Here is a 15,936-nt window from a genome sequence, read left to right as displayed (position 1 = left end):
AGAACAAAGAGCAGAAGAACATTAAGCATAAGACTTAATATCAGAGCAAAAGATATTATCTAAATTATATGCAGAAGAAGACTAAGCAGTGTATGGGGGTGAGTCCGTTCCTCCTCGTGGTGCCCCTGGATAAAGCCTGATGCTGCAGGCCAAACTGAACGCGGACAAATGTAACTTTTGTGACTGGCAGAACGGAAGGTGTAATCTTCCAACTTTTATAGATAACAACTACGGGAATGCCTGTCACAAATGAGAATATGATGAAGAAGTAGAATAGGAAGAATAATAACAGTGGAATAAAAAGAATATGTAGAATAGGAAGAATAATAATAGTTGAAGAAAATGAATATGAAGAATGTAATAAAAAAAAAAAATAGGTAGAAGATGAAGAAGAAGATGAATAAGGTGAAGAAGTTGATGTCAAGGATGCTGATGATGATGAAGATGAAAGTGTGGGAAAAGAAAAAAAAAAAAGAAAAAAAAGAAGGGGAAGGGCGTGGAATAGTGAAACATCAATATCTGACAAAATAAAAAAAATTTACATACTCAATATCTTTTTCAATCCGAACGTCTTTAAAAAAAAAAAAAAAACATGCTATTCTATTTGATTGGACTAATCCTCATTGCCTTTAATGTCTCCGCCACCTCCCCCATACATCCTACATTATTCTTAGTTGTTTTCCTTCAGGTAGAATGAACCTACAAGGAAAGAAAGGGTTTATTTTAATTCCGATATTTTGGTCCCATTGACTTGCATTGGGATCGGGTATCGGTATCGGCGATATCCGATATTTTTTGAATATCGGCCGATCCAAACCGATACCGATACTTTCCGATATCGGAAGGTATCGCTCAACACTACCCATGAAGTAGGAGTCCGTTTTAAGGGACTCTCCAAGGAGCAGCTTATTGAGGCTTTGGAAGGAGTTCGCCTGCAAGATGACGCTGAGGAAGGATCCTCACAGCAAATGGAGGAAAGACTGCAGCCTGAGGTAAATACCCAAAAAAGTCAGTGGGTTGTGTGGTACGAGGAGGAGTTGGCATTGCTGGGAGAAGAGGCCACCATAGACTATAAGAAGGAGGCCATTCACCGAGCTCAAGAGAGAGAGAAGGAGGCCATTCACAGAGCCGAGGAGAGGGAGAGGGAGGCCATTCACAGAGCCGAGGAGAGGGAGAGGGAGGCCATTCACAGAGCTGAGGAGAGGGAGGCCATTCACAGAGCCGAGGAGAGGGAGGCCATTCACAGAGCCGAGGACAGAGCTCAGGAGATGGCATTGCTGGAGAGGCAGATCGCTATGGAAGCAGCTAGAAGCTCCAGACAGACTCTAACCCCAGCACCCACCATGAGGGAACTCCCCAGAGTGTCCCGCAAAGACTTCAAGCCCTTTAATGAGGCTGCAGGCGACATTGAGGGCTTCTTCCAGGACTTTGAGCATCAGTGTCGATTAATGGAAGTCCCGGAAAGGGACTGAGTCCGACATCTGGTGGGGCTCTTAGAGGGTGGAGCTGCCGCAGCCTATAGAGCTATGGACCCTCAGAGGAACTGTGAGTATGCGGAGATTAAATGGACTATTCTAGAACATTATGCTGTTACCCCAGACACTTACAGGACTCAGTTCCGTACTTTAGCCTGTGATGAGGAAGTGTCTTTCAAGATGTATGCCCACAGACTCAAACAAATATGTCATCGCTGGCTGCAGGCAGAGGAGGCCTTAACCTGGGAGACCTTCCTCCAGGCTATCCTAAAAGAGCAGTTTTACTTCAAGTGCCCTGCTGAGATCCGGGAATGGGTGCGTGAGAGGAGACCAGCCACTGTGGAGGAAGCTGCAGCTCTAGCTGATGAGGCTCTCACCATCAAGCCTCAGTGGAGGATTCTGTTGGAGGATGGAGAGAGGCCTACCAGCTCCACAACAATGGTGGCCCCCTGTTCTTCTGTCCCCATTGTTCCCCGTTCCTCTAAGCCACCACCTCATGCTGATACCCGTGTAAATGTGCCTCCAGTTGCTTCTACTGTGTTTTCTGGAATACGACGAGGAGAGGAAGTAGCAGAGCGCAGGTGTTATGGTTGTGGGCATCTGGGGCATCTGCAGGCCTCATGCCCAGCCAGCCCATGGAGGAGTCATCCTCAAAACCCTACAGCACCTTCAGGTGGGGGCCGGCCTCCAGGTTCCCTTACCCCTCGCCCAAGAGGACGCCTTGGATGGAGTGAGACCCAGCACAGATGCTATCGATGTGGACAGCCGGGGCATCTGCAAGCCTCCTGCCCAGCTGTTCAAATGAGGATTGATCCTGTACCCAGTCGTATTATTAATTATGTACAGCCAAGTGCCATGGAGGACGACGTGTCACCACTACGGGAGGACTGGCCTTGTGCCTCACCCACCCATGTTGCACCACTAGGAGTTTATGGTGTGCAACCTGCAGCTATGACGACTTCTGCTCATCGAGGTAAGCACTTGCAGGAGGTCGTGCTGGATGGACAGAGACTTATTGGATTTTGTGACTCTGGGGCTTTCCTCACACTGGCTGATCCCTGAGTGGTTCGGCCTGAGGCAATCCATCGAGGACCTGGGATTGTCATTGAACTGGCTGGTGGACAATGGAGGACTATTCCCACAGCCACTGTGGATCTGAACTTTGGTTTTGGGGTCAGGCGATGTGTGGTTGGGGTGATGGGTGGTCTGCCTGCAGATGTTCTCCTGGGCAATGATGTGGGAGAGCTACGATGCCAATTCGTGGCTGCATGAAGCCACATGTAAGTTACGCTCTGCCTGTGTGTACTTAACCAGCGACCTGTAGAGGTCCCTGGTACGTACACAAATTGGGAGGGGAAGGGATTGTCATGATATGTACTTTTGCCCTGTCCTGTATTTGAATAATATGCCATTTGATGTATGTAACTGTTCTCTGGTTTCTATTAGCTGTAATTTATGTATTTTCTTGGCTGGGAGTTCACCTGTAACAATGTCTCCTTCCCCCAATACTTGCAGCCCTAAGCTCTAATGTAATTAAGCTTTGTCAACATCACTAGTGGAGGAATAGCCATTCTTCCTCACAGCAGGTGGCTAGTCAAATGTACATACTACATAGATTAAGCGGAGCCCACCAGTCTAGAATCTTCTGGTGGACCCAACCATTGAATAGAAGGTGTGACCCCTACCCCCCTTCATGGGCGGATCCCAGGAGCTCAGACAATCCATTCTTATTTTGAGATCAGATGTGAGTTGATCCTTAAAGGAGAAGGAGTGGGGATTCTTAGCTGAGGCAAGACCCAATGTCCATCTGTGACTGCGGAAGCGAACGGGGCGAGACTTGAGCTGAGGACATATCTCGTCGCCCGTGGGACTGTTTTGGGATCCCTTGGACTCGTGTGGACTACTGCTTTGTTACCTGGCACAAGGATTATTGGGAGGTGCCCCCGAATCTGTTCCGTTGGACTAATTGTGGACTCTGTAGATCAACCTGCATGTGTTGTTACAGCGTCCTTGATAATAAATCTGTTGAATCATCCCTCGGCCTGTTGTCCCTTCTTGCTCTGCCGTACACCCCGTCACAAACTGGTTGGCAGCAGTGGGATCAGAGGAGAAGGAATGGAGGACAATGGCCCAACATCGGGAACCAACACCGCAGAGTACAAGAACTGGACTTTGGGGAGCCTACAATCAAAGGCCCATGAAGTAGGAGTCCGTTTTAAGGGACTCTCCAAGGAGCAGCTTATTGAGGCTTTGGAAGGAGTTCGCCTGCAAGATGACGCTGAGGAAGGATCCTCACAGCAAATGGAGGAAAGACTGCAGCCTGAGGTAAATACCCAAAAAAGTCAGTGGGTTGTGTGGTACGAGGAGGAGTTGGCATTGCTGGGAGAAGAGGCCACCATAGACTATAAGAAGGAGGCCATTCACCGAGCTCAAGAGAGGGAGAGGGAGGCCATTCACAGAGCCGAGGAGAGGGAGAGGGAGGCCATTCACAGAGCCGAGGAGAGGGAGAGGGAGGCCATTCACAGAGCTGAGGAGAGGGAGGCCATTCACAGAGCCGAGGAGAGGGAGGCCATTCACAGAGCCGAGGACAGAGCTCAGGAGATGGCATTGCTGGAGAGGCAGATCGCTATGGAAGCAGCTAGAAGCTCCAGACAGACTCTAACCCCAGCACCCACCATGAGGGAACTCCCCAGAGTGTCCCGCAAAGACTTCAAGCCCTTTAATGAGGCTGCAGGCGACATTGAGGGCTTCTTCCAGGACTTTGAGCATCAGTGTCAATTAATGGAAGTCCCGGAAAGGGACTGAGTCCGACATCTGGTGGGGCTCTTAGAGGGTGGAGCTGCCGCAGCCTATAGAGCTATGGACCCTCAGGGGAACTGTGAGTATGCGGAGATTAAATGGACTATTCTAGAACATTATGCTGTTACCCCAGACACTTACAGGACTCAGTTCCGTACTTTAGCCTGTGATGAGGAAGTGTCTTTCAAGATGTATGCCCACAGACTCAAACAAATATGTCATCACTGGCTGGAGGCAGAGGAGGCCTTAACCTGGGAGACCTTCCTCCAGGTTATCCTAAAAGAGCAGTTTTACTTCAAGTGCCCTGCTGAGATCCGGGAATGGGTGCGTGAGAGGAGACCAGCCACTGTGGAGGAAGCTGCAGCTCTAGCTGATGAGGCTCTCACCATCAAGCCTCAGTGGAGGATTCTGTTGGAGGATGGAGAGAGGCCTACCAGCTCCACAACACCGGTGGCCCCCTGTTCTTCTGTCCCCATTGTTCCCCGTTCCTCTAAGCCACCACCTCATGCTGATACCCGTGTAAATGTGCCTCCAGTTGCTTCTACTGTGTTTTCTGGAATACGACGAGGAGAGGAAGTAGCAGAGCGCAGGTGTTATGGTTGTGGGCATCTGGGGCATCTGCAGGCCTCATGCCCAGCCAGCCCATGGAGGAGTCATCCTCAAAACCCTACAGCACCTCCAGGTGGGGGCCGGCCTCCAGGTTCCCTTACCCCTCGCCCAAGAGGACGCCTTGGATGGAGTGAGACCCAGCACAGATGCTATCGATGTGGACAGCCGGGGCATCTGCAAGCCTCCTGCCCAGCTGTTCAAATGAGGATTGATCCTGTACCCAGTCGTATTATTAATTATGTGCAGCCAAGTGCCATGGAGGACGACGTGTCACCACTACGGGAGGACTGGCCTTGTGCCTCACCCACCCATGTTGCACCACTAGGAGTTTATGGTGTGCAACCTGCAGCTATGACGACTTCTGCTCATCGAGGTAAGCACTTGCAGGAGGTCGTGCTGGATGGACAGAGACTTATTGGATTTTGTGACTCTGGGGCTTTCCTCACACTGGCTGATCCCTGAGTGGTTCGGCCTGAGGCAATCCATCGAGGACCTGGGATTGTCATTGAACTGGCTGGTGGACAATGGAGGACTATTCCCACAGCCACTGTGGATCTGAACTTTGGTTTTGGGGTCAGGCGATGTGTGGTTGGGGTGATGGGTGGTCTGCCTGCAGATGTTCTCCTGGGCAATGATGTGGGAGAGCTACGATGCCAATTCGTGGCTGCATGAAGCCACATGTAAGTTACGCTCTGCCTGTGTGTACTTAACCAGCGACCTGTAGAGGTCCCTGGTACGTACACAAATTGGGAGGGGAAGGGATTGTCATGATATGTACTTTTGCCCTGTCCTGTATTTGAATAATATGCCATTTGATGTATGTAACTGTTCTCTGGTTTCTATTAGCTGTAATTTATGTATTTTCTTGGCTGGGAGTTCACCTGTAACAATGTCTCCTTCCCCCAATACTTGCAGCCCTAAGCTCTAATGTAATTAAGCTTTGTCAACATCACTAGTGGAGTAATAGCCATTCTTCCTCACAGCAGGTGGCTAGTCAAATGTACATACTACATAGATTAAGCGGAGCCCACCAGTCTAGAATCTTCTGGTGGACCCAACCATTGAATAGAAGGTGTGAACCCTACCCCCCCTCATGGGCGGATCCCAGGAGCTCAGACAATCCATTCTTATTTTGAGATCAGATGTGAGTTGATCCTTAAAGGAGAAGGAGTGGGGATTCTTAGCTGAGGCAAGACCCAATGTCCATCTGTGACTGCGGAAGCGAACGGGGCGAGACTTGAGCTGAGGACATATCTCGTCGCCCGTGGGACTGTTTTGGGATCCCTTGGACTTGTGTGGACTATTGCTTTGTTACCTGGCACAAGGATTATCGGGAGGTGACCCCGAATCTGTTCCGTTGGACTAATTGTGGACTCTGTAGATCTACCTGCATGTGTTGTTCCAGCGTTCTGATAATAAATCTGCTGAATCATCCCTCGGCCTGTTGTCACTTCTTGCTCTGCCGTACACCCCGTCACAATTAACATCTATTTATTTTTGGGAGTACTAACTGTGTCAGACACTCCTTCCAATCGTCCTCCGCTGACCACACCAATGCTGCCTGTGTACCTCTGCAAGATAATTCAAACTGCTTTGAGCCTAATTTTTTTATTTTAGGCCTACTAAGTCTGTCTGCGGTCCCTCCTTCCAATTGTCCTCCGCTGAACACACCAATGCTGCCTGTGTACCCCTGCAAGATAATTGAAACTGCTGTGAGCCTAATTTTTTTTATTTTAGGCCTACTAAGTCTGTCTGCGGTCCCTCCTTCCATTTGTCCTCCGCTGAGCACACCAATGCCGACCGTGTACCCATGTAACTTTTTGTCATCCTGCAGTGAGCCTACTTTGTGGTGTAAGGCCTACTAGCAGTGTCTATCTGCGCCACTTAATACAGCTGTCCTCCTCTAAAAAAAAAAAAAAAAGGCGGATTTTCAGCTTGTCAGAATTATAAAACTGCATTGGGGCCACAAGTTTCGTTGTGGTCTACAAACTGAGTCTTCCGCTCCAAGGTGTTCTCTTTGTTGCCTCTCCCTCACTTCTATCTTGAAGCTCTTGTTAAGTAGTTGTTGAAACATCATTGCATTAAGCCTACAAGTTGGGTCTGGGTTGTAGAGACGGTGTCTGCCGCTCCAAGGTGTTCTCCTGGTTGCCTTTCCTGAGCTTCAATCTTCAGGCTCGTGTTAAATAGTTTTTTAATCGAACAACTGCAGTGGGGCTACTAGTTTGGTTGGGGCCTACTAACAGTGTCTGTCGCTCCAAGGTGTTCTCCTGGTTTACTTTCCTGAGCTTCAATCTTCAGGCTTGTGTTAAATAGTTTTTTAATCGAACAACTGCAGTGGGGCTACTAGTTTGGTTGGGGCCTACTAACATTGTCTGTCGCTCCAAGGTGTTCTCCTGGTTTACTTTCCTGAGCTTCAATCTTCAGGCTCGTGTTAAATAGTTTTTTAATCGAACAACTGCAGTGGGGCTACTAGTTTGGTTGGGGCCTACTAACATTGTCTGTCGCTCCAAGATGTTCTCCTGGTTTACTTTCCTGAGCTTCAATCTTCAGGCTCGTGTTAAATAGTTTTTTAATCGAACAACTGCAGTTGGGCTACTGGTTTGGTTGGGGCCTACTAACATTGTCTGTCGCTCCAAGGTGTTCTCCTGGTTTACTTTCCTGAGCTTCAATCTTCAGGCTCGTGTTAAATAGTTTTTTAATCGAACAACTGCAGTGGGGCTACTAGATTGGTTGGGGCCTACTAACATTGTCTGTCGCTCCAAGGTGTTCTCCTGGTTTACTTTCCTGAGCTTCAATCTTCAGGCTCGTGTTAAATAGCTTTTTAATCGAACAACTGCAGTGGGGCTACTAGTTTGGTTGGGGCCTACTAACATTGTCTGTCGCTCCAAGGTGTTCTCCTGGTTTACTTTCCTGAGCTTCAATCTTCAGGCTCGTGTTAAATAGTTTTTTAATCGAACAACTGCAGTGGGGCTACTAGTTTGGTTGGGGCCTACTAACAGTGTCTGCCGCTCAAAGGTGTTCTCCAGGTTGCCTCTCCATAGCTTCAATCTTCATGCTCTTGTTAAGTAGTTGTTGAAACAACACTGCATTAGGCCTACAAGTTGGGTCTGGGTTGTAGAGACGGTGTCTGCCGCTCCAAGGTGTTCTCCAGGTTGCCTCTCCCTAGCTTCGATCCTTGAAGCTCTCGTTAAGTAGTTGTTGAAACAACACTGCACTAGGCCTACAAGTTGGGTCTGGGTTCTACAAACGGTGTCTTCCGCTCCAAGGTGTTCTCCAGGTTGCCTTTCCCTAGCTTATATCTTCAGGTTCTCGTTAAATTGTTTTTAATATAACACTGCATTTGGCCTACTTGTTTTGTTGGCCCCACTAACGGTGTCTGCCGCTCCTTGATGTTCTCCACTGAACAAACCAGTGCCACCTGTTTACTTCTGTTACCAATTTTGAACTGCATTTAGCCTACTTACTGATTTGGGCCTACTCACTGTGTCAGCCTCTCATTATAGTTGTCCTCCACTGAACAAAGCATTGCCCCCTGGTTAGTCCTGTTACCAATTTTGAACTGCATTTAGCCCACTTTATTCTTTGGGCCCATATCTGTTTCCTCCTCATCCTGCCCATTGCCCAGCCAGTGATAGATGAGTCTGCTGGTACATTGACCGATAACGCAACATTCCCCGTGCACGCTACACAGCAAGATTGTGACCCTGCTGAAAGTCAGGTTCCCCTTCCCGCATACCATACCACCTTACACGGGGACAAAGAGGAAGGTGCAGATGAAAGTGCAGGTTCCTTCATCAGGTGGGGGGAGGAATACTCGATGGCGACGTCACTCGCACAGGGCCCCTCATGGTACGCAAAAGTGTCGCTGCCGGTGGGAGGCGCCCCCGCCATGCATACACACCGCTGTACTTTGAGGGGCCCTGTGCCAGTGCCAATGCCAACGAGTGGGCCCCCCCGCTTGCTCAGGATCACAGCACTTGCAAAGTTTAAATACTTACCTCTCCCTGCTCCACCGCCGTGACGTGGTCCAGATTTCCTGGGCCCACTAAATACTTGAACCAGCCCTACCCCCCACAACTTTAGCCAAATGACCCCCAATTTCCAATGCCTTACTATTATTATAAGGTAAATTAAGATTGACAAGCTTCAGTAACAAGAATGTATGTTTTTGCCATTAAAATGGGCACTGTACATGTTTTCCTGGCCTCCACTCACTGCTGACTATGCTCCCCCATTGACTTGCATTGGGTTTCGTGTTTCGGTCGATCCCCGACTTTTCGCGATAATCGGCCGATTCCACTCGACTCGACTTTTGAGATAGTTGGGTTTCGCGAAACCCGACTCGACCCTTAAAAACTAAAATTCGCTCAACCCTAGTGGGAACTCGACACCTAACACACGTGAAATAGATCACTCTATGTGTAATGACTAGAATATATGAGATTCACTTTTTGTATTGAACTGAAATAAATTTTGTGAGAAGCACTTTTATATATGTGAAAATAAATTAATAAGTAAATTAGTATACATAATGCTAATTATTTTCCAAGTCAATCATGGTCAATGTTCCTCATTAACAGACCATCATTGGTGACCCTCAAGAACGCTGCTGAAGAAGTCACAGCATTTCAAGGAAAAAGCATTAGTATAAAATGATCGTTAGCAGCTTTATTCAACCTAAGGGTCAAACATCGCTCCTGTTTCATCAGCTTCCTAGTTTCCAATGATGATGTTTCAACATGAACATTTGATCATTTGGCTTCAGCCGTTCTATGTTTATACTGGTTGTCATACCTGGAATAATGAGAAGCAGAGAATGGAGGGAGATGGTGATGAAACAGGATTATCAAGAGGTTTGTGACCATCACTGCTTAGGTTATTTTATGTCATTCAAAGTCTCTATGAAAAATGTTTGGACAAGTGCTTGAGTGAAAGGAGTAGAGATCCCCATCCTGTCTTTTGTCTGGATCTTGAGATATTGGGCTACGGCAATGAGCTGAATATTTGCCCTGATAATATGAAAATCGAATTACAAAAATTAGAGGTTTATCTGGGACTAGATGGTGGCCTGATTCTAACGCATTGGGTATTCTAGAATATTCATGTCCACATAGTATATTGCACAGCCCACGTAGTATATTGCTCAGCCACGTAGTATATTGCCCAGCCACGTAGTATATTGCCCAACCACGTAGTATATTGCCCAACCACGTAGTATATTGCCCAGCCACGTAGTATATTGCCCAGTCACGTAGTATATTGCCCAAACACGTAGTACCGTATTTTCTGGCGTATAAGACGACTGGGCGTATAAGACGACCCCCAACTTTTCCAGTTAAAATATAAAATCTTCTCAAAAGTCGGGGGTTGTCTTATATGCCAGGTGTCGTCTTATAGGGTGGGTGCGGAGCAATCTGCGGTCGCCGTATATTGTGGGGGGAGTGGTCCTGATGACGAGGTGAGGGAGCGCCTCACCAGGAAGGTGTAAGTGAAGCAAACTGTCAGCGTCTGGGATGCCAGGGGTATGCAAAAAAGAGAGAGAGCGATGCTGTGCCTAGAAAAACACTCCTCTTTCACTCATCTGGCTCGCCCTTGTATCCTATTATCTCCTTCTCTGCCTCTGCTTCACTTACACCTTCCCGGTGAGGCGCCCCCTTACCTCGTCATTGGGACCGCTCCCCCCACAATATGCAGCGACCGCAGATTACTCCGCATCTGCCCTATAAGACGACACCTGGCGTATAAGACGACACCCGACTTTTGAGAAGATTTTCAGGGGTTAAAAAGTAGTCTTATACGCCAGAAAATACAGTATATTGCCCAGCCATGTAGTATTTTGCCCAGTCACGTAGTATATTGCCCAGCCACGTAGTATATTGCCCAGCTACGTAGTATATTGCCCAGCCACGTAGTATATTGCCCAGCTACGTAGTATATTGCCCAGCTACGTAGTATATTGCCCAGCCACATAGTATATTGTCCAGTCACGTAGTGTAATGCCCAGCCACGTAGTATATTGCCCAGTCACGTAGTATATTGCCCAGCCACATAGTATATTGCCCAGTCACGTAGTATATTGCCCAGCCACGTGGTATATTGCCCAGTCACGTAGTATATTGCCCAGCCACATAGTATATTGCCCAGTCACGTAGTATATTGCCCAGCCACGTAGTATATTGCCCAGCTACGTAGTATATTGCCCAGCCACATAGTATATTGCCCAGTCACGTAGTATATTGCCCAGCCACGTGGTATATTGCCCAGTCACGTAGTATATTGCCCAGCCACATAGTATATTGCCCAGTTACCTAGTATATTGCCCAGCCACGTAGTATATTACCCAGCCACGTAGTATATTGCCCAGCCACGTAGTATATTGCCCAGCCACATAGTATATTGCCCAGCCACGTAGTATATTGGCCAGTCACGTAGTTTATTGCCCAGCCACATAGTATATTGCCCAGCTACGTAGTATATTGCCCAGTGACGTAGTATATTGCCCAGTCACGTAGTATATTGCCCAGTCACATAGTATATTGCCCAGTGACGTAGTATATTGCCCAGCCACATAGTATATTGCCCAGTCACGTAGTATATTGCTCAGTGACGTAGCATACAGCACAGAACCATGTAGTATATTGCCCAGTTACGTAGTATATTGCCCAGTGACGTAGTATACAGCACAGAGCCACATAGTATATTGCCCAGCCACGTAGTATATTGGCCAGTCACGTAGTATACAGCACAGAGCCACATAGTATATTGCCCAGCCACGTAGTATATTGCCCAGCCACGTAGTATATTGGCCAGTCACGTAGTATTTTGCCCAGCCACATAAGTCACAGGTTAAAAAATAAAAAATAAACATATACTCACCTTCCGAGGGAGCCCTTTTAGTCATGTCTCCTGTGTGCGGTGCACTCGGCAGCTTCCGGTTCCAGGGTTGGTAGCGCAAGACCCGTGATGACATCGCGGTCACATGACTGTGACGTCATGGCAGGTCCTTCTCGCGCAGGCGTGCAGGACCTGTGATGAGGTCGCGGTCACATGACCGTGACGTCATGGCAGGTCCTTGTCGCATACCATCCTTGCCACCGGAACCTGTCGCTTGCATGGAGCGGTTACCGGAGCGTCGCGAGGAGCGGGAAAGGCGGCGGAAGGTGAGCATAAGCAGCATCAATAGTAAAAAGTTGGGGAAACACAGGGTTAATAGCGGCGGTAATGGATTGAGTTACCCGTGGCATAACACTGTCCATTACCGCTGGAATTAAATCTGTGTGAGCGGTGACTGCGGGGAGTATGGAGCGGGAGCCGGGCACTGAGTGCAGGGGAGTAGGGAGGGATTAATCGGACTGTGGCCGTCGCTGATTGGTCGTGGCAGCCATGAAAGGCAGCTGGCGAGACCAATCAGCGACTTGGATTCCATGACAGACAGAGGCCACGACCAATGAATATCTGTGACAGAAAGACAGAAGGACAGACAGACAGAAAGACTGAAGTGACCCTTAGACAATTATATAGTAGACTAGATGGTGGCCCGATTCTAACGCATCGGGTATTCTACAATATGCATGTCCACGTAGTATATTGCCCAGCCACATAGTATATTGCCCAGTCATGTAGTATGTTGCCCAGTCACGTAGTATAATGCTCCATGAAGTTATGGCCCCATAGATGCCCCATATAATGCTCCATGCAGTTATGGCCCAATATATGCCCCATTTAATGCTCCATGCAGTTCTTTATGGTCCCATAGACGCTCCATACAGCATTGTGCCACATGTAATGCTTCTGCTGCTGCAATAAAAAAAAAATCACATACTCGCCTCTCATCGCTGCTCCTCAGTGTCCCGTCTCTCCGCACTGACTGTTCAGGTAGAGGGCGGCGTGCACACTAATACGTCATCACGCCCTCTGACCTGAGCAGTCACTGCAAGAGGATGGGAACACGGAGCAGCGCCCAGCAGATGGAACGCGGACAGGTGAATATGAAATACTCACATGCTCCTGATGCTGTAAATGCCTGTTCCATGGTACCGCAGCTTCTTCGCACCTGCGCGAGAAGGACCTGCCATGACGTCACGGTCACATGACCATGACGTCATGGCAGGTCCTTCTCGCGCAGGCGCGCAGGGCCTGTGATGACGTCACGGTCACATGACCGTGACGTCATGGAAGGACCTTGTCGCATACCATCCTTAGCACTGGAACGTCGCAAAGAGCGGGAAAGGCGCCGGAGGGTGAGTATGTGATGATTTTTTATTTTTTTATTATTTTTAACATTAGATCTTTTTACTATTGACGGTGCATAGGCAGCATCAATAGTAAAAACTTGGTCACACAGGGTTAATAGCGGCGATAACGGAGTGAGTTACCCGCGGCATAACGCGGTCCGTTACTGCCGGCATTAACCCTATGTGAGCGGTGACCGGAGGGAAGTATGCGGACGCCGGGCACTGACTGCGGGGAGGAAGGAGCGGCCATTTTCTTCCGGACTGTGCCCATCGCTGATTGGTCGTGGCTGTTTTGCCACGACCAATCAGCGACTTGGATTTCCATAACTGACAGAGGCCCCGACCAATGAATATCCATGACAGACAGAAGGACAGACAGACAGACGGAAGTGACCCTTAGACAATTATATATATAGATAATCTCACTTCTTATGCCGTATACCATGCACGGATAGTCTGATTGTCCAGTAATTATTCACATCTAGTATTTACATCTGTATAAATAAATAGGTCAGAATATAACAATTTTCACAACCCTATGGGCGAAACTTACATTTTCCAGGGTGACTTTCAGTTACTTTGATGCCCATTTCGATGAGAAATTATAACAACATTTGTTGGGAATCCTTGAGATGAGGGATTCTGCTTGAGCAACTTAAATTCTTCTTAAATTTTTCAAAAAATTCAAAAAATTTTGTTATTCCTTTCTTGCAATTCAAGCAAAATAGCAGTTGGCTGCCCACCAGTGATGAGCGTGTATACTCGTTGTTTGGGTTTGCCCGAGCATGCTCGGGTTGTCTCTGAGTATTTGTGGCTGCTTAGAGATTTAGTTTCTGTCTCCGTAGCTTCATGACTTGCGGCTGCAAGTCCGCCTGAGTACATGTGGGGGTTGCCTGGTTTCTAGGCAACCCCCACATGTACTCCGGCTGATTAGCAGCTGTAAATCATGCAGCTACGGAGACAGAAACTAAATCTCCAAGCACTCACAAATACTCAGAGACCACCCGTGCCTGCTCGGGAAAACCCGAGCATCGAGTATACTATCTCATCACTACTGGCCACCATTTTGCTGATTTATTAAGTGCTGGTAAAGAGGTACAAAAAATAAAACTCCTCTTTGAACTCTCTGAACAGCTCTCTTCTTTGCTCCTCCATGGCATGTGATGTCCTTTTGATCCGGCTTCTACTGCTGAGGTGTTCTCAGTAGTCAGTGGAAAACACACTGCAAGATGGAGGAAGAACACATCGCATACCATGGAAAAGTAAAGAACATGCTGCAGGTAGCTGAGGGACGGTGAGGTGCTGTGGAGGCAAGACGGGTGAGATTTATTATAATGTAAGATGAAAGTCTGAAAGTTTGATGAAGTAGCAACAAGTTTACCAAGCCTCTATGAAGAAAAGATCTCCAGTTAGTGACTTTTGTAAGTAGCCCTATATAGAAGAGCAGATCGGTATGCTCATACACCGGTCTTGGGGTTGGATAGATAAATTAAGTGCTAGGCTGGACATAAGATGATACATCCCGATAGAGGGGGTGATTGATACAAGAATGCCAGTGGGAATTTGGGAATGAATAGATGAAAGTTTACTGCCTTGTGTTTTTTGTAGAGACCCTTTGACTGTCATTATTCCGGTATCTGGGGCTTCGGGTGTCAGTAGTGTTGGGGAGGCACGAGCTGGATGTCACTGTTTTGGGGCTCTGGAGGTGTCTCGTGACCCTCACTGGAAGCTAAATCTGGCTCTCGAGGTAATAAAGGTTGGGAGTCACTGCTCTACAGTCTTGGACAGGAGTGTCAAACTGCATTCCTCGAGGGCCGCAAACCATGCGACTCTGCAAAAACTCTCACTGCTTCACTTATTCATTCTCGTCTGGACTATTGTAACTCTCTACTAATCGGCCTCCCTCTTACCAAACTCTCCCCGCTCCAATCTGTCCTGAATGCTGCTGCCAGGATCATATTCCTCACCAACCGTTACACCGATGCCTCTACCTTGTGCCAGTCATTACACTGGTTACCCATCCACTCCAGAATCCAGTACAAAACTACTACCCTCATCCACAAATCACTCCATGGCTCAGCACCACCCTACATCTCCTCCCTGGTCTCAGTCTACCACCCTACCCGTGCCCTCCATGGCTCAGCACCACCCTACATCTCCTCTCTGGTCTCAGTCTACCACCCTACCCGTGCCCTCCGCTCCACTAATGACCTCAGGTTAGCATCCTCAATAATCAGAACCTCCCACTCCCGTCTCCAAGACTTTACACGTGCTGCGCCGATTCTTTGGAATGCACTACCTAGGTTAATGCGATTAATAAGAAGGAACATAAACCAGCTCACCCGTGATTCAACAACCAAGCCTCGGGAGCACGGACCCGCTGTGTCCAGGCGTGCAAGATCCAGAAAAAGAAAGAAATGTCCAGCTTCACCGAGTCCGTAAAAAAGCTTTTTCTTTATTTACAAACTTTGAACATGGAGGATACAGACTTCAGCACAACCATATGGGCAAGAATCTCAACGCGTTTCTGGAGACTAGGCTCCCTTAATCATGACATTCTAAAAGACCCATGTATCCCACTTAAATAACCCTACACCGGAAAGCACACCGGTGGGATAAGTAACTGAATTAAGTGGGCGTAAGATGAACATGTATTGAATGTTGCCCAACACAGTAATCTATCTGAACAACATACATATATAAAACAAGAAATAACAACAAAGCAAAAATATACAAATGATTGTACAAATTTAAAAAGATTTACACAATGAAATCTATAAATAAGAAAATGTACATGAATAAAAAATTATTATTGTAAA

At 47.7% G+C, this 15,936-nt stretch overlaps 1 protein-coding gene across 2 annotated transcripts in view; it reads left to right on the top strand.

Annotated features, from left to right (window-relative positions):
* The window catches only part of LOC138677403 (alpha-N-acetylneuraminide alpha-2,8-sialyltransferase-like), a 287,030-nt gene that overhangs the window by 257,687 nt on the left and 13,407 nt on the right, over positions 1 to 15,936 (top strand). The window contains exon 7 of one of the 2 annotated variants that reach the window (XM_069767499.1): positions 14,726 to 14,864. The exons of the other annotated variant lie outside the window; for it this stretch is intronic. Within the exon in view, the coding sequence (XP_069623600.1) occupies positions 14,726 to 14,864 (139 nt within the window). The remainder of the gene's footprint in view (positions 1 to 14,725; positions 14,865 to 15,936) is intronic. 2 annotated transcript variants of the gene reach the window in all.

Source organism: Ranitomeya imitator, chromosome 4, assembly GCF_032444005.1.
Source record: "Ranitomeya imitator isolate aRanImi1 chromosome 4, aRanImi1.pri, whole genome shotgun sequence".
Classification (NCBI taxonomy): Eukaryota; Metazoa; Chordata; class Amphibia; order Anura; family Dendrobatidae; genus Ranitomeya; species Ranitomeya imitator.
This window is presented reverse-complemented; position numbering and strand designations above follow the sequence as displayed.